Raw genomic sequence first — 23106 nt, 5'->3', positions numbered from 1 at the left:
CTGAGCTACAAATTAAATCAGGGTGCACGGTAGTGTAACAGCCAGCTGAGTATTTTTTATAACAACTTAAACTATTATATACTTTGAAAAACATGAGAAATTGGTACTATAATAATGACCGTACCTAAACCGTAACCGTAACCGTAGAGGACCTACTTACGAGCGCCCTGTTGAACATGCCTAGCGCGTCACCGCTAATAAGGCAAAGTAAATAAAATTTAGTTTGAGTCCTTATCAAGAAAGACGATTCGTCTTGGCCTAATAATTATGCTACATCATATTATTACAAAGATAGGACCAATTGATACGGTCTTCATAGAACGTAGTTTTGCTAAAAATGTATGTTGAATTTTATTATAAGGTTATTAAAATTTCAAGTCGTACCTAAGCAGATAAGTATGTATATAGAGTATGGGTTGAAAATTCTTCGTTTTATGAAGAGATAAAACACAAGTTTTTTAAAAATTATATGAGTAATGCTTAGTAAAATTCTAACCGTATTTGCCATGTATTTTTGCTTTATTAAATGGTACCTACATTTATTTAAAATTATCTTTAGTGTTGTAATGTCTGTATAAAAAATAATAACAAGCAATATTTGCATGCACGCTATTCATTATCAAATCCGAAAAAAAAAATATGGAGACCCTATCTCCATAATTTTTTTTACAACAATAGGTAAGTATTTATAATATTTATAGTTATAATTTTTAAGGCAGTATTTGTTACTTCTAAGACATATTATTACAATATAATATTATTTCTCATGATATGGGCCCCGCATGCCAAACTCTTCTCGTTTCCAAACCATTTTCGTAGTCATAGAGTTGAAATTTGCCTGTGAAATAACGTCACTCGGGTGGTCCACCGTTGGGGTTGGGCTTGTCCTTGACGTCCTCCTCGTCATTCTCGAGGATCGCTGAGAAGGAGAACGGGAAGAACGCGTAACCATGGCCTTCGTAGAATTTACTCATGAATTCCACCCTGAAAGTGTAGAAAATTGTTCATGATCATTGCAACTATATTTTTGATTCAGAAATAAAAATGTTATGTTAGTAAAAGTTTAACAATTAAGTATCAAGTAAGTGATCTACAGTTGGGACTTAGGAGCAATCTCCACGGGCGAGGGGATTGCAACGAGTTCGACATACTATCGTCAGCGACAGTATCGCCCTGTGGTGATCAGTCTACACTCTACAGTCTACACCTATAAGTACCAGAGTTGTATCAAAGGTGGTACGGCAAATAATCATCACCGCGATTCTCTCTTCCTTGGAGATGGCGCCTTAGACTGTACGACATTATACAGATGACTAACATCATCATCATCGTGATCAACGCATCACCAGCCCACTGCTGAGCGTGGGTTTCCTCTCAGAATGAAAAAGGTTTAGGCCATAGTCTGTCACCGTGTCACGCTGGCCCAATGCGGATTGGCAGACTCGACACACCTCTGAGAACATGCAAAAATCTCAGGCATGCATGCAGGTTTCCTTACGATGTTTTCCTTCACCGTTAAAGCAAGTGACATTTAATTGCTTAAAACGCAAATAACTTTGAAAAGTTAGAGGTGCCCGGGATCGAATCCCCGACCTCCCGAAAAAGGAACCGGACATCTTAACTACTAGGCTGTTTTACATAGTTTAATAGAACGTACCAATGCAGCCTTAAGGTGTGCAGGAAGGCCGACAGCCCCTCCATCAGTACGAGGATGGCGAGCGTGAAGAACGCCCACGCCGCGAATATGACGTACAGCACGATCGCGTTCACGGGGCTGCCGGCGCCGAGGCCCATCTTCAGCAGCCGCTGCCATAATACTGCTGACAGTTCTGTTGAGATATAACGGTATGGGTAGTATGAAATGTTGCATCTCCTAACGTTGATAGAATTCAAGCGGCGTGATGCCGGCTTCCCACGGTGAGTGATTCTGCGGATTATCACGCAAGGCCGGACGACCACGGATATCCACGCACAAGGCTCTTCCGACGGTGTGTGTCGGTCTGTGTGGGTCTTGAGATTCCAAGTCATTTTGAAGTTACCTAAGTACTCCTGCCTGGGACGCACCACGACGGACGTGTCTACGCTACCACGCGCGTGAGCGGTGAGTCGGTGCGTGCTGGCCCGCGTTCCACCGTATATATCACGCATCGTGGTAAGCAGTCACCTCTCTGAGGGTGGGTACTTACGAGCATGAGCCAGCGACAAGGCCCAGAGGCGCAGATACGAGGCGGTGTGCGAGACGCAGCCCAGCACGTACTCGATGGTGTGTATCCCCTGCACTATCATCAGCTCTCCGAACCCGTCGCCGTGCCCTTCCTCCACCACCTCACCGCTCTCCACACCTTGCTGGTATCGCTGGGAAGGAAAACAATAGCTTTACTTATATAGCTTGAAATTTTATAAAAAAAACGGCCAAATGCGAGTCAGACTCGCGCACCGAGGGTTCCGTACTCGGGTATTTTTACGGACATTTTGCACGAAAATCAAAAACTAATACCTATGCATAAAAATAAATAAAAATCTGTTTTAGCATGTACTGGTAAAGCCCTTTCATATGATACCCCACTAGATATAGTTATCTTACTTGGAAATTGAAGCACTTTTTTTTTCTGTGATGTAACCACAAATTCACGATTATCGGATTTATTCCTTTACTTTGCTATAAGACCTACCTACCTGCCAAATTTCATGTTTTTAGGTCAACGGGAAGTACCCTATAGGTTTTCTTGACAAACCCGACGGACGGACGGACGGACGGACAGACAGACAACAAAGTGATCCTATGAGGGTTCCGTCTTTCCTTTTGAGGTACGGAACCCTAAAAATCGTCTATTTCTTGTATATCCAGCAAAATCATTGTCTAAGCTGCTCATTGAATCAGCTTGTTCACCATTATAATTTTTGTCAGATGGAAAGAAATAAACTGAAACAAAGTATAAAAATAATCTAACCTTGTTTTTCCTTACAACCATAATTTCATAGACTGGTTTGCCAAACAGCATAACGGGTATGCACAGGAAAGCTACAGCCAGGAAGACCTTCTGTATGGTATCCTGCCCATCAAACATGAAGGGTTTGCAAGGCTCTTTGATGTTGGACTCCTTGAGCAGCATCATGTTGATGAAAATGATCAGCACTGAAGGAGCGCATGACGTTCCGAGCGCTGGATCTGGTGGTGATTAATTCAATATTAGCTACGAAATGTGTTAACTTGAAGACAATCTTCTAGGAAAATGTGATACACAAAATATTATGTGAAATTTATTATCAGAAGTATTTGACAAATTCCTTGAAATTGGCAACATTGGCAGAGTAAACGTAGAACCGTAGATCGTTGTCCAGAAACGTATTGGTAGTTTTCCTGTAGTATTGCTGGTTATATTAGGGAAGGAGCTAGCTTATTGGGCTGCGGATCATTAAGTCTCGAGTTTGAGTCTCGAGTAGGGTAAAAAAAAATAGGGGTTTGTTTTCTTTTTGGATTCTTAGTAGCATCCCAAAGTTGAGATGTTGCCTCGAACTAAAACTACAACTAAAACTGTTAGTCCTGCGACTGATCTCTCTTCAGTTGTGTGGGATTGATGCCCTATCGAACTATGAGAGTGAAGGAATAGGAAATGCATCTGTGTTTGCGAACACACTTGTGCTGCAATCCTCAGTAAAAGCCCAAGACGCCACGACACAAAATAATTTTACATTTTTGATCTACACAATAGTAAAGTTTTGGCAATGAATTATTTAAAAGCTTTGATAGGCAGACACATGAACAAACGCAAATTTACCCCACTTGACTCAGAGATGTCACTCTCTGTCTCTCTCTCTCCCACTCAAAGCCACCCTTTACGTTTAGGTACGCCAAATCATATCACCACAACACAGTGATTGTGTTGACGTCTTACCTATCGCATCAGCGGAGTATATAAACCACTTCATGAACATGAGTATGCACAGGTACCAGAACAGAAGAAGTAAGAACACGATTTGTGGGATGTACTGTAGCAGGATCATCTCCGGTTTCTTGAAGAAACTGAAAAATATATGACACTTAGTAAATTAGACAAGGTTATTAAAGTTCACTCCAAAACTACTGTATAACCCGCGTTAGTAGAGATAATTATCAAATATGATAGACGCCAAGTGAAGATTTGTGTAATAATAAAGTTCTTGTAATATAAGGATTATCTACCTACAGCTAATTTATTGGCAGTTCCGATGATTTTTCTTTTGATTGAAAGGATGTATCGACTCATTAGCTCTAGATACTCCAAATACTGGTGGTGTTAGTTAACTATATGGTCGAATTGCTCTTTCCTACAGCAAAAATAACGAAAAGTTGACTGACGAACAGCTCTCAGGGGAAAATACACCATAATAAATCACCCCTTGCGCAACTTCTAGGTTAGAGTTCTTTTTATTTAACGCCATAATAATAGGCTTACCGCGGTTTTATGGATGAAAATAAACATTATCACGTCCCACATTTGTAATAATTATCTCAACAAGCGCGGCTTATAACTGAACTTCTCAAACATAGCATTTACTTGAAGTTTACCACACTCATTGTTACCCCGAACGCCATGTGCAGCACGCCGAAGATGATGGACAGTTTCATCTTGAATGAGTTTAAGAATATTATGTTGTTGCCCGCGAACTAAAATAAAAAAATATTCATAATAATATACGTAGGTACAAAAAGTATAGGATAAGACCGATAAGATTTTTTCTGATTTCTAGGAATTTTATTAGTAACTGGCGGATCCGCCCCGTTATTATTGTTTATTATGAAAATTACAATTTTGTTTCACAATTTAATCATCGCAGTCGTGACGTGTTTATAAATGTCCACAATGCAATTTACCTGCCAGGCAGGATCCAGTCCTGCAGGATAAGGCGTACCAGTGTAAGCATCTTTCGGATCTAAGTCGAAACTGGATGAAGAATTCAGCGTATGCTCATCATATACGTTCTTCCAACTGCTCCCAAATATATTCAGAGACTTGGAAAACATATCGTTGTATATAAAACCGGTGTATATGGAGAAAATGCCCATTAGTAGTATGATGTAGCGTCCTCCGAAGAATATGTTCCATATTTCGTTGTCGGTTTTGTTCTTGGCGAACTTTTTCTCGAAGATGACCAGTATGGCCGCGAACGCCGTCATGATGATGCCGTGGCCCATGTCGCCAAACATCACCGCGAACAGGAATGGGAATGTTATTATTGTGTACAATGCTGAAACAATAAATAACAACTAATTAAAGATCAGTGTTGGTACAAGTAACATAATATTTAAACCTATTTGTTAGTAAGTCTGAACCTACTTAAACTAGCACGGTGATTCATGTAACTACTGGCAGTCGAACCTGTCAGCGAACGCCTTCAGGACGCTATTGAAGCTGGACCGTGAAAATAAATCTTCACAGGTATTTTACAACCTCGTTAAAGTTGATAGAATTGGAAACGGAGTAACGTCTAAGTAAATTGTGTCCCGACTTTTAGATCGCAAGGTTTCCGCTTGATGGCTAGAAATGTATAAATAAACTTGAGCTTTAAAATAAGACGATTAAGGTCCAGTTTACTTTGACGTAAAGTGTTTGGGCTCTTAAATTCTATCAATGCGCGAGTTGTAAATACTCATACTGTGTACTAAATCTAATGAAACGTTTTTCGCAATTGAAAGTAATCGTTATAAATTATAATGTACCCAAATAGAATATTGTCCACAAAAAGAGTCTATGAAATAATTCGGTAAGTAGGTAAGTACCTACTTTATGAAATCAAAATCTTTATGAAAATGCATAGTATACTATATATATATATAGTAGGTAATAATTACTGTTTACTCGTATGTTAATAAATTGTCGTAAAAGCATGTCATTGGTAGCCAGGAAAAGATAGCTGGATGCTAAATAGCAATAATGCTGTCACATTTTATACTTTTTGGGTTCTGTTCTCCTTCTCTGTAGTTATATACCTACTGTTGCAAAAATTTTGAGATCTCACTCAACATTTTAGCTTGTCAACTGTCTGTCAAAAGTACTTCTTATTTTGTTTAATAGCTTTAAGCCGTAATTCGCACGAGCGTTAAAAAAACGTTGCGTTAAAACCCGGCGTTGCGCTGAAAATACAAAGTGCGCGTTAAAAAAGCGTTGACGTGTGAACAGATGGGAATGCATTTTTTCTATTTGAATCTCTCGTATGAATGAGGCCTTTAAGGACTAAAATCGTACTTTTGATATGACAGTTGACACAGAGCTAAAATGGCGAGTGAGATCTCGAAATGTATATGCACCTTTGAACTATTACCATACTAATATTATAAAACCGAAAGTGAGTCTGTCTGTCTGCTACCTTTTGCACGGCCCAACAGTTTAACTGATTCTGACGAGACTTGGTACAGGGTTAGCTTATATCCCGGGGAAGGACATAGGCTACTTTTTATCCCGGAAAATCAAAGAGTTCCCACGGGATTCCTAAAAACCCATCCGCTTAACCAATTTGTATGAAATTTGGTACCGAGGCAGCTTGCGTCCCTGTAATTGACATAGGCGTTTTATCCCGGAAAATCAAACAGTTCCCACGGGATATTTAAACACTTAAATTCACGCGGACGAAGTCACCGGCATCCTCTAGTGTTAAATAATTTACTGATTGTCAGTTTGATTGGTCTGAAGTTGGTCTGGCACGGAGCAACCACAGCCAGTTCGCGAATATGTACCAACTGCAAAGAAGGACAGTAAAGAAGTATAAAAATACCTGGATTAACTTCTCTATAGCTAGCGATTCCATAGGAATCAATGAGGGTCTGGAAGCCGCGCGTAAACTTGTTGGTGCGGTTGAAGGTGGGCGGCGTCTCGCGCGTCGGCACGTGGTGCAGGAACGACGGGATGGGGCTGCCACTAGCCTTCTGCAACCAGAACATACGCAGCCGTGCCGTCAAACAAACCTGAACACACCTATAATACCTACAGTGAGAGATTCATTTATCAACTCAAATCAAAAGCAAAAAAAACCCCATATAGGATCATTTCGTTGTCTGTCTGTCGTATCTGTCAAGAAATCCTATAGGTTACTTTCCGTTACCCTGGAGTCCTAGAATTTGACAGGTAGGTAGGTCTTATAGCAGAAGTAAAGGAATACATCTGAAAACCGTATATTCGTGGTTACATCACAAAAAAAATTAAAATGTGTTCCTAAAAAATAATTTAGTAAATCATACATAGATGGCGTAGTCCGTTATTAAAATTAACTTGCAGTGTTATACATAAAAGTGTTAGGTATAATTATTATCTTGTAGATACGATGGTACGGAACCCTTCGTGAGCGAGTCTGACTCCGACCGGTTCTTTGTCTGCCAATTTGCACTTGGCCAGCAGCGCGTAAGTAGTGAACTATGGTCAAAGTCAAAATCATCTATTCAAAGTAGGTACTTACTGTTGTACACCTTTTCTTTGTCAGATTTGCTAGATTTGAAAGATTTATTTAGTGTTGATAATTAGTTACGTAAACTTAAAACTAAAGCTACGAGGGTTCCAAATGCGCCCAAGTCTGAGAAGAGCCCACAACAAACTCAGTCAGATATTCTGTTTTTTTACTAAACTTTTCTAAACCCTGGTTTAAACGCTTCTCATTCTGAGAGGATACGTTCTCAGTAGTGCTGGCGATGGGTTGAAATGATGAAACGTAGAAGACAAACAACTCACCACCCCGTTGTCCAGCGCGCGCTGCAGGATGTGCAGGTCCTGGCGCGGCACCCAGCACTCGGCGATGAGGCACTTCTTGACGATGTCCATGCTGAACATGTTGAGCGTGTGGTAGATCGCCTTCTCCTTGCGCACCGCCACCATCCACGTGCTGATGTCGCGCGCGATGTTCGTGAGCACCAGTCGCCGGTGGTTCTCTGTTTGCTCTAACACCTGGAACAGTGATATTGATCCTAAATTTCGTTACCGTCACCCGTAAATTCTAAAACAGATTTTATATATTTTTAGGCATTTTAGTTTTTGATTTATCGTGCAAAATGTCATAAAAATATTCGAGTACGGAACCCTCGGTGCGTGAGTCTGACTCACACTTGGCCGGTTTGTTTCCTTTCTTGCTTTCGGTTGTAAATAAAATCTTAACTAAATTAGCAAGCAAGTCTAACACCAAGCGCCAACACAACGCAGTGGAAACCGCGTACTCGTAAGTAAAATGAACTCTTTCTGGATCGATTACAATAAAGAGGTGGCGGAAAGTGGATGGATGAGGAAGGCCGAGGAGGGAGGACCGTGTAAGATAGCATGCTTTCCACAAGGTCTATGTATAACAGTAGTGAAAGACAAGTTGATGGAAGTAAGGCTGGAAAGCCTTCAAGACTTCTATGAAAATGTTAAAACAATTCAAAATATTACTGTTTTAAGGGTGGTAGTAGGGCCCCAGCACACCGAAGTTTTCTCATTGAAAGTTTGTATGAAAGTCTGTTATTTTTTAAGATTATGTCAATGAAATTTGGTATTTGGGCTTTCGGTTGAATATATTTCACGATTTTAGAAATTATACTCTCAAAGAGTCAAATAAGTAGCTAAGTTTGTTGAAATACCCTCATTTTTCAAGTTAAGTCGTGAAAATTGACAGGTTTTTTCACAACGTTCGATTTTCAAAAACACCACAGCAAAGTTGAGACCGTCAGCTAGATATCAATTAAAAAAAGAACCTCTTACCATCTCCAAATCCTTGATCCTGGTTTCTATCCCGGCCATCATTTCCTGCTGCTCCTTATAAGTAGCCGGGCAGGGGTAGGGGGTGGCCTGGAACCCGTGGCACACCTTCTTTACCCTCAGCTTGATTTGCTCTCCGTGGAAGAACACCACGAATACGGTCTTCTGTAGCTCGTGACCCTGAGAATATGTTATGTGATTGTACATGATGCCCAAGACTTCGTCCGAGTGGATTTAGGTTTAAAAACCGGTCGAGTGCAAGTTGGACTCGCACACGTGAACCATCGTACAAAAAATAACACTTCTTAATTTTTTTAATTTTCATGCCGGCCATTTTGAAATTTTTATTATTTTTACCCGACTGCGGCAAAGCCAAAAGGAAGGGTTATAATTTAAACAGTCTATGTATGTATGTAGGTATGTATGTATATATTATGTATGTATGTTTGTATCCAGATTCTGTGTGATCCACCGTAGTGCCTAAACTTCTGGGCCGATTTTGATAAATGGGGTGTCATTTGATTCGTTGTACAGGTCCGGGTGACATAGGCTATATTTCATACGAAAAAATTTGACGTAATCTCTATATTATATACCTACTCTAATATTTAAGCGTTTGTTAAGGCGTTCGCAGTCGGGTTTTAGTTTATTGTTGTTATAGAGGCAATGGAACGGACGGACGGATAGACGAACAGCGGAGGCTTAGTAGTTAGTACCTAATAGGGTCTCGTTGTCACCTCTCGGGCACGGAACCCTAGAAACAAAAAAACTTAAACAGTGTGCGAGCAACGCGCCGAGCCCCGCTGCCCTTTATGCCAAAACAACTCACTTTTTGATAACCTGTGATGTTATCAAAAAAGACGTTGCGGCTCCGTACCACTCCATACTGCAGGTGGGTGTTGCTCCTAACTTTCAAATAATCAATACATAGATACCTATAGAAATAGAAATGCCTACCGTAGATAATGACTTATCTACTTCCAATTATATTACAGTAACCCACTTCAAAATTAACTGAACATTGATGTAAGCAAAGTAATCAATGCAATGTTAGGTCCACTTAGTTAGGTTATAAAGTAGGTAAGTATACCTATTAACTGAAATGCCACAGGGCCGTTCACCCGGGTTTTATTGATCGAAGCCTACCGCAATGACCTATGACTGATTTTTATTTACTGACACGGGGATATAATACTTAATAATAATAATGTGTTGTGATAGTTAAATAATTAAAATATAAATTTAAGTGAGTAAGTGTCACAAACTCAACAAAAAGATTTACCGTTCTCAGAATAATCAAGCGGTGCGGTGATGACAAAGTTCGATCGCAACTGTAAACGGACTTGTTCAAAAGTGTATATAGAGATTCAATGATGTGAGGTCAATTTACACTTATAATAAAACTGTAACGAGACGACTAATATCATCTATCAATCTGTCGATAAGTAAGTAGGTAGCTACCTACCTGTGTAACTTAGCAGCGTTGTAAATTGTATTCTGGCCAAAATTGTATGGTCTTTTTACGGATCCGTACGACAAAAGCAAAAATAAGGTTTCCAGGATCACTTTGTTGTCTGTCTTTCTGTCTGTCTGTCTATCTGTCTGTCTGCGTGTCTGTCAAGAAAACGTTTTGTATGTTTTTTATTTATCGTGCAGAATGTCGGAAAAAATACCCGGAACCCTCGGTGCGCGATTCTGACTCGCATTTTTCCGGTTTTTTGACAATTATTACCATTGCTAAGTACCTACTTACTTGTCGACAGATTACGGATAGATTAATTTCACCCGTTAAAAAGGTAATCAAGTCCCTTCTTGCAAGAAAGCACAAGTGACGTGCTATGCATAGGATGTTTCCAGCGCGAACTAAAAATATAACCGCAATATAGTAAGCTTGTACAATGTACATCATACAAGACGTGAAACTTGAAACCACCGCGTCGCGCCACCCGCGCCGGTCAAAGCGCGTGACCAAGGTAGGCACTCATTTCTTTTGCGATTTCTTCACCTAAGTCCAATAGAAGTCATTGCCTTAGTCAGATAAAAAACATTTAGTCACTCGGCCATCCTGTTTTTTTATTTTATTCAGATATACAAGTTAGCCCTTGACTGCGATCGCATCTGGTGGTAAGTGATGCAGTCTTAAAGGTGTATGGTAGTTTCTATTAAACCGATACCCCTTTAGTTTTACAAGGCATCGTACCGGAACGCTAAATCGCTATGGCTTAGTCGGTAGGGTGGTAACTAGCCATGGCCGAAACCTCCCACCAGAGTAGATCAGAGGAAATTTAGAAATTATAAAATTCCTGATTTCCCCTGCCGAGAATGTGACCCGGGGCCTCTGACTGATGAGACCACTGCGCTTACCACTGCGCCAGCCCGGCTAGCACGGGCAGTATATAAAAATTATATCCCCCGATTATATCCACTGATGTCATAGAAATCAGTGGATATAATCGGGGATTTGTTTTACGATTTACCTAATAAATAAAAATGACTTACAGTAACAGGATCCTTTAACGGTTCATCAATCTGGGCTTGCTTGAAGAAGATGTTGCCATGCGATATCCTCCACAGCATCCTCTCGAACGACGGAACCCTCGGAGTCGCCACAACTCCAGCTATGAACCCAAGATGCCCTATCGCGCCCTCATTGTTATAGATCTGGACGGACGCGGAGATCTTTCTGTGCGCGCTGTGGTCTTGGAAGAAGGTCTGTGTCTTTTCTATGAGGATCTTCAGCTCAATCAGTGCAAGGTAATCGGTTTTGAGGTTCTGCGCGTTTTTGGTTATCTCTTGGATTTCCGATTCTATGTAGTCTATCCTTTCCTAGGAGTTAATATCAGATTTAGTCATTTGAATACTAGCTATATATTTTATAATTATTATTTTCTTTGTAATGTGAATATAGCGGATGGGTCCGTACCGAAACAAAGTTCTCTCAATTTTTGATAAAATTAAAGAGTTAAAATTTTATTTACAGTAACACATATATAACGAGAGAAGTTCTTCACATACGTACGAACTGACAGAACTCTTTCTGAAACAGCTCTACAGATTTTTATAAGAAATTCTGCTTAGCGTTATAGTAACGATTGTGAACGCTCGAAATTATTCATTAAAATTAGGCATATTTTTCTTTCAGGACCTATTTGTCCGGAGCAGACTAATTTTAAACAAGTCTAACATGTATTATTTCTGCTATTCAAATAACAAAAGGAGATTTGTGAATTCCATAGAGTTTCGGACCCAAACTAACAGAACCGTGAGCCTCAAGCCCACGTTCGCGAATCAAACTTCTCATGCTTGTTTTAGTAAACCAGTCTAACAAAAAACTTCATCAAAGTCTATCAAATAAAGTTGGGAGAAAAAAGATATTACTTAATTATTTATATTACTTATTAATACACTTGTATTGCCATGTAACGGTTATTTATAATGTGTGCTTGTAAATAGTTATATTTTTGATCCCCATCTTCTAAAAGTATCAGGCTTACACAGAAAAATACTCTGAAAAATATTATTAAAATTAAATGATTTCTGAATCTGAACGGTTTTTAAAAATGCTGGGTCAAAATTCGCCGACCTCCTTTATTTATTTCAGGATTTAACCATACTTCCATGTCACAAAAAAAAAAATACATATAAAATACTAATGCATAAAATAATAAAAAAGGAATTAAATGTACAGTTCCTTCTCTCCGGTATAGGTACTTACAGCAGCATGTCTGTCGCAGCAATGCCGAAGATAAGGACAGTCATGTCGGGCCGCAGTCATCAGAATGGCGTTGGAGCTCTCCCGCAATGTGCGCACCAAAGATGTGCACCGCTTGCGCATGGTAGTGTAGATGCAGTCGGTGCGCGCGTCCGCAAACATGCCTGAGGCATTGCAAATCGGGGCCACTCCAAAAACATCCTGAGTGCATTGATGTAAAGGACGCGGATGCGACGAAGGATGTTTAGAGGTTTTCCAAACTTACCCTGGCGACTTCCAAGTTTCAACAAGTTGATATAGGTACCTATCATTATGTAGTAGATGATGATGGTGAGTTTTTACCTCCAGTATGTTGATTTCTCTAGGAGTGAGCACTCTGGGCGAAAGCTTGGGCGGCGGAGGGGGTTCGGGCAGCTCTCCGCTGACCCAGCGCAGCTTGCGTTCCATTTCACTGCATCTCCTCACTTCTGTCACGTAGCGCCGTTGGAAATCGTTCACGTGGGGATTTAGCTGAGGATGAAACAAAAGTTTCGATCATCATCATTTCACGTCAATTATATGCTGGCATCACATTGGCACTGCAACGGGCAAATCTGACACCATAATGGAAGATAACTAAGTGCGAAATGGTATTATAAATAGTCACAAAGTTGGATTGATTTTGTATTCGATTTGGAGTAAACACTTAGTTCAAAAGTTAATAAGACTGAAAACTTCCACATTTGAGACCTGCCCATTTTGGACCAAATACTATATTTGACCAATTACTGTACCAACCTAACAAAATTATTTGATAATTTTTTTTTTAAGTTTGCTACCATAATTCATACCATCGTAATATTATGCTTTAATTGTACACTGACAGGCGTTTACAATATTTTTTCCTGATGAAGAAAATGAGAATATATTCCCATGATAAATAACAGACGCCGCTTTTCATATTTTCACCAGTTTTTCACACAATATTTATACGAATGTCAGTGAACGACGAGTGAAAAAACGTGGCCTTTAGTTATTCTATTGTTGTTTTGAATTTTTTATTACGTTTACACAATGTTTCAGACTAATGTTGTCTTATATCATAAGACATTTGTTTGCAAAAATTCAAAAATTTCTATCTCGATTAAAAAAAGTGAAGTCACCAGTCACCACGAACCAGCTGATGTGGGCAGATTTTAGTTTGCCATAATCAGGCAACGCAGCTGTGATATCCTAGTGGTTAGAACGTCCGCCTACTAATCGGAGGTCGGGGGTTCGATCCCGGGCACGCACCACTAACTTTTCAGTTATGTGCGTTTTAAGTAATTAAATATCACTTGCTTTAACGGTGAAGGAAAACATCGTGAGGAAACCTGCATGCCTGAGAGTTCTCCATGTTCTCAAAGGTGTGTGAAGTCTGCCAATCCGCATTGGGCCAGCGTGGCAGACTATGGCCTAAACCCTTCTCGTTCTGAGAGGAGACCCGTACTCAGTAGTGGGGCGGAAATGGGTTGACCATGATGATGATGATGAGGCAACGCAGAAGAACCACCACACTAAGTATCTATCTTTATTTGGTTTCCCTATTGGAGTCCCTGGACCCTATTTTAAACCTCCGCTGTCCGCCTGTCCGTCCCGTCTTTCCGTCCGTCCGTCTTTCCATCCATCAGTCTGCCGATCAGCGGACTGTATCTCGTGAACCGTGATCGGTAGGGAGTTGAAACTTTCACACAATATGTATTTTAACGCTCGCACTACAACGATTTTTTTATTTACTCACCTTTAAAATTATTTATTTACTTACCTTTACTTTTTTTATTTACTTACCTTTAAAAGTTCGTACGAACTTTCTGGCCAAAAACGTATTTATTGATTTAAAAAAGTGCAATGCAATGCAAATAGAGCATTGGTACTTAATACCGAAAGTGATCAGCTGAAGTGGTAGTGGGCAAGTCATATCTGTCGCAAAACTGTTGGCCACTGCAAGATTGTTCAGAGGTATGATTTGCTAATTCAGTGTTAAACTCTGAATGAAAGTCACCGAGCTCATTTGATAATTATTTTTAATCCAATTAAGGTTTTCTACGAAAAAATATTTTACTGTCACTCAGTGAAGCAGCAATATAGATCCATCCAATGTCAAAAATGAGCTCAGTGTGGATCACTGAGTTAGCCGTATGCCGCTGAAGTGGAGACCGCGCATCGGTCAGCTCAGTGTGGAATCGCCTTCAGCCCGATTGAGTTATTGTTGGTGTTTGATGGTCTGTCGCCCTTAAAGATAACGGAAAGTGGGTGGAGAAGGCAGGTGGAGGATTGTGTGTTGGCGGGCTCCCGTACCGGCCTTTGTCTAGAAGGGACCGCTAATTGATTGATCAGTACACAACGTTCCCTTTAACTATATCAACATAACCATTACCGGGTCACCTTTCCCAGCGCTATATTTATTAATATTTGTCACGTTATTTTCAACACACCAAATATACCACTGCCGTTTTATGAGGCCGCACCTTAACACCGAAAATAGTTCATCAATTGGTTCACAGCATTCGGGCTCTTATCGTTCTTTATTGCTTCCATTTATAACCATATCATTGAGCGTCACTCTCCCGTCACGAATTCTAATAAACGCGTGTAACCGTCAATTATTTAAATAATATTATAATTGAGTTGAGAAATTATTATCACATAGACTATAGAGTATTCTGTTTATCTATACCTAAGCAAATTAATTTAGGCTAGTTATATAGGAAGCGAAGATAGTGGTTGCGATGTTGGTCTCATATATACGGGGGTTCGGAGTTTGATCCCGCGCAAGCACCTTTTGCTTTTCGGAGTTACTTATGTGCGTTTTAAGCAATTAAATATCATCGGAAAAAATCGTGAGGAAACCTGCACGTCTGAGATTTATTAGAGAAAACGGAATGTATGAACGAACCTAAAATAGTAAATCTATTTCTCTAAAACTGTAGAATCGCACTAAAGGTTTGACTAATGACCTATCTTATCATATTATTTTGTGCCTATTCCTAAAAAGCAACAATTTTGTCGTTATCGACTCGAAGTTGTTTGTTTTGCCCACTTACCTACTGGAAAATCCGTCTGATACCAACTTGAAGTGTTGTTCTTAGTGGGATTATAGATATAGGTACCTACTTAGAAAACCATACTAATATTATAATTAATGCGAAAGTGTGTCTGTCTGTTTGTCTATCTATCTGTCTGTCCGTCTGCTACTTTTTCACGGCCCAATAGTTTAACCGATTCTGACGAAATTTGATACAGGGTTAGCTTATAACCCGGGGACGGTCATAGGCTACTTTTTATCCCGGAAAATCAAAGAGTTCCCAAGGGATTCCTAAAAACCCATCCGCTTAACCGATTTGTATGAAATTTGGTACCGAGGTAGGTAGCTTGCGTCCATGTAATTGACATAGGCATTTTATCCCGGAAAATCAAACAGTTCCCACGGGATCTTTAAAAACCTAAATCCACGCGGGCATGCTCTAATTAAGAATAAGTTCGTAAAGAAGAGATTCGCTGCGTAGTGAAAAATCAGTGCGCGTAAACAGCGCGTAAGTATTTGCATTCGATTCGATTCGAACAATTGAACAATTAACTGTCGATTTATTTTTAATCGAATAAAGATCCACAATTGATTGTACAATTGTTCTATTCGTTTGGTTGTTAAGTATGCAAATGAGCAGTGAACGGTCTCGAACGAACAAATCAAAAATCATTCCAATTTCGATTCACACGTCCCAGACCTTTGCGTTAAAGTAACAAATGAACAATCGATAAGAATCCAAATCAAACGATTGTTTTTCGTTTGTTCAATTGCTATCTAATAATAACAGCAATTGAATAATTCGATTGGTATTCGAATTAATCGCCCGACCATCGCTCAGGTTCTTGCATAGCATAGTGAGTAAAACCACTGGTACGTCAGATTAGAATAGAAAGTAGTTAAAAACTGGCGATACGTTGTCCGGTTGAATAAGACATCTAACACTCTTCTAATCTTATGCCATATTTAGATCTAACTATAGAATATGATGTCCGCGATTTAGAGAGGATTTAGGTTTTCAAAAAACCCGTGGAAACTCTTTGATTTTCCAGGATCTACTGGAAAATTATATACTTACCTAATAACATCTTATTACTTTTTGAATTTTGATAAAAGTAGGCTATTTTAGTACCTTTAGCTGTTCTTCTGCTAAGCTCTGTTATCTGTTATGCTGATGGGCCGTGAAAAGGTAAGTAATAGACATATTCACTTTCGCATTCATAATATTTTAGTATGGATTCCGTAGTAGGTAGGTACCTTGTTAGATATTATTACAGCGTAATAATGATCCCGTCGAGCAATAAGCGGCAATAAGACAATGCGAGCAAACACTTATTTTTATCACATTACGTAAGTGTGATACGACGGGTTAGTGCTACTACTGTTCATTGTCATTTCAATTAAAACAATTACTATTGCGAGGGCGGTGCGGTGAGGCCTTTGAATAAATTGCATTTAGTAGTTTGATTAATTTTTTTTTGAATTGTTGATTGATTTTTAGGGTTCTGTACTCGAAAGTTGCCAAGGTACCCTATAGTCTCCGCTGCCCCTCCATCCGTCTGTCAGCAAGTTGTATCTCATAAACCGTAATAGGTAGACAGATAAAATTTTCACAGACTGTGTATTTTTATTGCCTCTATAACAACAAATAATAAACAAGTGCGAGTCAGGCCTCGCTATTTGAGGGTTCCGTACATATTTTGACTTTATGATGAAATATTTCTTTCCCGAGCTAGAACATCGAAGTAAACCGAGAAAGAAAACGCCAAAAAATGTTCATTTGTTTTGGTCACAGCAGTTTACAAACTATTTTATAAATCGTTATTTCCAGTATTTGTTGTGTAAACGCAGTGTATGATACATAATACACCGAAATTTCATATTCCTAACTAGTTTAGTTTTTGAGATAGCCTCACAAAAATGGTTTAAAACTAACAACTTGACGACCATATTATAGGGGTTCCATTTTTCCTTTTGAGGTAGGTACGGAACCCTAAAAATTACAAAATGGCCTGCCCTCTACCACTTCAGCTTGCCGATGGTTTCCACTATGTCAGTGACTTTGTTTCTTCTGTGAATTCCTTCATTTCGAATCTTATCCTTCTTCTTCATCATTTTTTATTTTCTAGTTCCGTAAGACCTATTCTACGTAGGTATTAATGAGCCTTACTCACAACCTTGAACGGGAAGCTGGCAGAAATCTCTTTTTAGGTAAAAAACGTAGATAAAAAAATGACTTCTAGATACTTTGAAAAAGTAATATTGTGAGATATTTGCTGGCGTAATTTTTTTCTACGTGGTTCTATTTGTGTATTACAAGTTAGCTGGTTACAAGTGCCCTCAGAATTTGTTTCTGATTTCCTCACGGCGCACGTGCGTGCCCTTTGAATTTATGTCGAGCTACACGGTTTCCTCGCATTGCTTTTTTACTGAAAATTTCGTCATTTATTTACCTCCTTTATATAACTTTTCTTGAACTTTTTCGTTGAAAGAATTATATTAGTTCAGCACGTTTCTCATTTTTGGCATACACGTGAGACTTTTCATAATTTCTTTTTTGTAGATGCCTTTTTTGGTGAGGTACTTTTTATTAATCTGAGCTTAATTATCGATTAGCTTTCAGTTTAGTAATGGGACAAATGTTAAACCTTACGTCAATTATATCCTGGAAAATCTTATTACCCCTTTCTTAAACTAAACGTGGAGTTCCACTTATAAGAACAAAATTGCATGTTCTGGACATCCACCTGGCACCTACCTATACAAGTTCGAAATAGAGATTTGAACTTACGTCCCACTATGTTAGTGTATTTAGTTACACTATGTATATTTCATTTCATTTAATTTTTAAGTAATTACGTTGATAGTTCTGTGTGGTGAATTTGATCAATAGGAAGCCTATATTGAATTGGTTTTCCAGCAAAATTCCCTAAAGTTGACCCAGGTCAACTCAGCAAAATCTGAGATTTTGGAATGAGCTCGGATGGCTGAAGTGATTCGGCGGGGAGCCCCACCAGCCATCACCATGCAAAGCGGCAACAACGTCTATTGCGGAAACAAACCAAGAGAATAAAAAAAGAAAGTATTAAGTAGGTGTTTGTAAGTTACGCAGGTGGTTTCATGACTGTAGTAATATTTGTAAAGAACAGCCCGCGCCCTTGTTGCCCCTACAGGGTTTCGTAAAAGGTGAATCCCATGTGAATAATAGCAGCGTTTTTCTCTAAACAATGACATGAATGTTGTACCTACACACGGAACATCGTCGTAATAAAGTTACAAGGGTTTATATTTCTCTTTACAACAGTTTTTTTCTACCTATATTTGTTCTGTATCTGAAAAATGAAATAGGAGAGCCTAACATATTAGTACTACCTACTTCACAAAAAAGGAATCTTTTAATTTTTAATATTTTTATATTTTATTTTTAAAAAGGTGAAGTGCGAGCCGGACTCGCACATGAAGGGTTCCGTACCATCATAAAGATATACTTGTAGAACACTGTTAAAGACGGACTGCACCATCTAAATGTGATTTAGTAAATTAATTTTTTCGTGAACACATTTTAACTTTTTTTATGATGTGACCACAAATTCACGGTTTTCGGATTTTTTCTTTTACTTGTGCTATAAGACCTACCTATCTGCCAATTTTCACGATTCTAAGTCAACGGGATGTACCTACCCTACAGACCGACATACAGACAGTCGGACAGACAGACAGACAAAAAAAGTTATCCTAAGGGTTCCTTTTTCCTTTTGAGGTACGGAACCCTAAAAAGGAGGATCCATTCGTCTTGCATTCATGTGGTTTTACTTAAAGCAAAAGATCCACAGTGATTTAGATTTTAGTTTATCTTAAAGATAAATTTTAAGTTCTGTTTAGTTGTAGTTTTATTTACGAACTAAAATGCGCATGAATGAGGCGAATGAAAATGTGTCATTCTTCCGTGATGGTGTTCTGTAGAGTGGTATTATGGTTTTTGGACTTATTACTTATAACTGTGGAAAAGGTTAGGTATCCGAATTAAAATAATTCAAATTCGAATCTAGTGTCTCGTAGCCCAGGCAGGGACACACCCCTGCGTTATAAAGGCACGCGATTAGGGGAGGGCCGGGTAAATGATGGCCACGCACTTCTGCGCCATTTTGGGGAATTGGCCTCATTTGGGAAATATCGGGAAAATTATGGGAAATATTAGGAGGTAAATCATAAATAAAATTTATTTCCCAATTTGTGAGTTACAACTGTTGTACTTTTACGTGTATTACAATCTACTATCAGATACAATGTGCTAAGGAGCTTCAGAACTTTTACATCATCCATTCATATTCTGAAATATTATAAATGCGAAAGTCTCAAACTCAAACTCAAACTCAAATTATTTTTATTCAATTAAACTTTTACAAGAACTTTTGAATCGTCAAAATAATCTACCACTGGTTCGGAATGCTGTTCCTACCGAGAAGAACCAGCAAGAAACTCGGCGGTTGCTCTTTTCAAATGTACAATTTACAATAATATGCCATACTGTATACAAGCAATTGCAGCGCCGTGTATTGCTGGAGCGCATCAAATCCAAGCTTTTTTGTCATTTACATAATCTTCGATTGTATAATAAGCTTTTTTCAGGAGCATACTTTTAATAGATTTTTTAAACTTGTGTAAAGGCAAGTCTAAAATTGATTGTGGAATTTTATTATAAAATATTACAGTCATTCCCACAAACGATTTTCCAACTTTCCTGAGGCGGAGCGTAGGATATGCGAGCCTATCACGGTTTCTAGTTTGCCGGTCGTGGAAATCACCGATTTTTTTGTAACTATGAATGTTTTGTCGTACAAAAATTATATTAGCGTAAATATATTGAGAAGCTACTGTAAGAATACCTATTTCCTTAAATTTCTCTCGTAGGTAGTCTGTATGTCCGTTACCTTTTCAGAGCCTATCCGTTGAATCGATTTTGACGAAATTCGGTACAGAGATAGCGTTTACTTCAGGAGATGGTCATAAAGCTGCTTTTTATTCTGGAAAAACAGAGTTACCAATGGATTTCAAATACCTAAATCCACGCGGATTAAAACGTGGGCATCACGTGTTATTGGAATCTCCTCCCAAAACCTATGAAAAGGACACATATCCAACGCGTAGAGGTTATCCTAGTCTTAATCTAAAAAACTATGTACCTAATAATTATCCAGTTTCACGATCTAAACACCGAAAACATTCAATAATCGCTCCGAAGCTTGGAAGGAGACTCCAATAAAAACACCTTCTTCTCAATACCCATATTTATACAAATTCAATCGAGGTAGCCTCATAGCAACAGATCGTATGGTATCGAATGAGCCGAATATCGATTATATTAAGCTACCTTCATTAATTTTATATTATTTTTGACAATTCAAATCAATTTAATATCCATACTAATATTATAAAGTATGCGGCCCATCCATTTATTTGATCTTGACGTTTGGTACAGAGATAGCTTTTCTCCCAGAGACGTGCAAAAGCTACTATCCCGGAAAAAAAAATAACCTTACACTAAGTATATTGTTTTAAAATTGACGAAGTATTTTTGCATTTGACTTTCAGTGTCCAGTGACTAGGGACATTTTCTCTAACTTGCCGTGACAGAGATAAATTATTTTTAAACTGGATAAGTGGAAGGACGGATACAAATAGGACAAACTGTCTTATCGTCGTCGGTCGGCCAGTTACTCCACATTGAAATTCGGTTTTCCGGTGAGTCAAGGATATTTTATCGCAGTAAAAAGTAGCTTATATAAAGTCATTCGGAAACGGAGTTCTAATCCAAATGGACTCTGGCTTTAGGTGATATCGTTTACTATGGGAAAAACTCTTTAAATCGTGAAAAATCATCTATTTTGTTCCATTCCATAATAATCGTGAGTTTGGACAAACGAAACATTCATATAAGGACATGTTGAAAACTCTTATGAAAATGTTTTCAACTATTTTATTTTATTACTAGATGATGCCCGCGACTCCGTCCGCGTGGATTTGGGTTTTTAAAAACCTCTTTCATTTTCCGGGACAAAAAGTAGCCTATGTCCGTCCCCGGGATGTAAGCTAACTCTGTACCAAATTTCATCAAAATCGGTGCAGCGGTTGAGCCGTGAAAACGTAGCAGACAGACAGACAGATAGACACACTTTCGCATTTATAAAATTAGTATGGATTATCCTTAATGTGGCAAAGTGAAAAAATAATCAATATGATTTTTTTTTTCTGGACCTCGATAAAAAATTTCAAAAGTATTCGGACCCCACTTAAAATTACTTGCCGACTATTCACAGATTTAAGTCTAATGTTATGTTATTTTTAAGATAATTCCAGAACCCACACGAGTAGAATTGCGTTTGCATTGTCATAATTATAATTCGTTTGCATTTATTGAACATACAAATCTTGAAATCTGTCAAAGAATTTACACGATTATGTGCAGTGTGAATGGAAACTCAGCAAAACAAGTTATGAGATTCGTCACATAAGTATACGACGACCTGTCAAACCTTTGGTGCAGACTCACGATGTCAATATCACTCGATAAAGTCCATTTTTTTGGATATGGCTTCCTTTCCAAACAATCTTGTATACCTTGTATACAAGATGTGTGTCCAAAATATAAGCTATTTAGGTATTTCTACGCTAAATCGCTCACACCAGTTTACCGTCCGGTCTACTTTCTATTAAGTACTTTATCAATGTTTCTTACAGACAACTTTCCCATTTATAGATTCTCGGCTTCGTACTCGAAATTTGGGTTAAGCTGTATATGCAGCTGTAGTAATGCAGGTCTGATTGCAGCCTAGCGCTTGTCTATAAATTAAAACAAAGACTTGGGTACCATTGTACACTTTTGACTATAATCATTGTAGAATTTGTAAGATAATGATATAACGGTGATAAATAATTAATTACGTAAACTTAAAACTAAAACTAGGTTCGAGGGTTCCAAACGCTTCCCGAAAAAGTCCACACACAACAAACTCAGCCGGGCAAGATACTGTATCTGCCCAGCTTTCGTTGCCTAAACTATTAAAGCTTGCACAATCAAAGCCAGGTTAATCTGCTCTACGGTAAATTGATCCACAATATATACTTGGAGAGGATCCAAATTATAAGGAAACATCTTTCGGATATACGGAATAGGACGGGCTATTTTGAATATCAATAGAAGTTAAAATAGCTTATCATTATTACGATTTCTTAGTGAGTGAAGCATAATCTCTATTATTTCTGATCTTTGATAAGTTTATTCTTGACTAAAATATCACTTGAGGGTAATACAATAAAATTTACGATTCAGTCAGATAGTAACATTGGTCTAGTGGTCAGCATGTTCGAATGCGGAGGTCTTAGATTCGATTTCTGTCTGGGTCGGACCAACTATTTAGGTCGGCATCAAATTGTACTTACCTAGGTTAGATCTAAATAAAAATATGGTACCTAAACTTTTAAATTGACATCATGGTAAACGGAGATGAATGGTAAATGTAGAATTCCAATAATATAAATCTATTGTGGGTATTTAGATATAGCTACGTAACTAATTTGAAAAACACTAATGTTTCTCAATACCTACCTATTCGTAATTGGCATTCCAAACAAGAGTAGTCTATTTTCGTTGTCTG

The 23106-nt window shown here is 38.6% G+C and overlaps 1 protein-coding gene across 5 annotated transcripts in view; it reads right to left on the bottom strand.

The window, feature by feature from the left end:
- Positions 1-679: 679 nt before the first annotated feature.
- LOC123867607 (V-type proton ATPase 116 kDa subunit a1-like) overlaps positions 680-23106 on the bottom strand; it is a 36654-nt gene continuing 14227 nt past the window's right edge. For all 5 annotated transcript variants that reach the window (XM_045909711.1, XM_045909710.1, XM_045909707.1 and 2 more), the window contains exons 3-14: positions 12751-12918; positions 11196-11522; positions 8700-8876; positions 7701-7913; positions 6754-6904; positions 4856-5229; positions 4539-4648; positions 3897-4024; positions 2952-3169; positions 2187-2355; positions 1658-1829; positions 680-984 (exon numbers count right to left, since the gene is read on the bottom strand). In XM_045909711.1, coding sequence (XP_045765667.1) covers positions 852-984; positions 1658-1829; positions 2187-2355; positions 2952-3169; positions 3897-4024; positions 4539-4648; positions 4856-5229; positions 6754-6904; positions 7701-7913; positions 8700-8876; positions 11196-11522; positions 12751-12918 — 2340 coding nt within the window. In that variant the 3' untranslated portion in view covers positions 680-851. The remainder of the gene's footprint in view (positions 985-1657; positions 1830-2186; positions 2356-2951; positions 3170-3896; positions 4025-4538; positions 4649-4855; positions 5230-6753; positions 6905-7700; positions 7914-8699; positions 8877-11195; positions 11523-12750; positions 12919-23106) is intronic.

Source organism: Maniola jurtina, chromosome 8, assembly GCF_905333055.1.
Source record: "Maniola jurtina chromosome 8, ilManJurt1.1, whole genome shotgun sequence".
Lineage (NCBI taxonomy): Eukaryota > Metazoa > Arthropoda > Insecta > Lepidoptera > Nymphalidae > Maniola > Maniola jurtina.
This window is presented reverse-complemented; position numbering and strand designations above follow the sequence as displayed.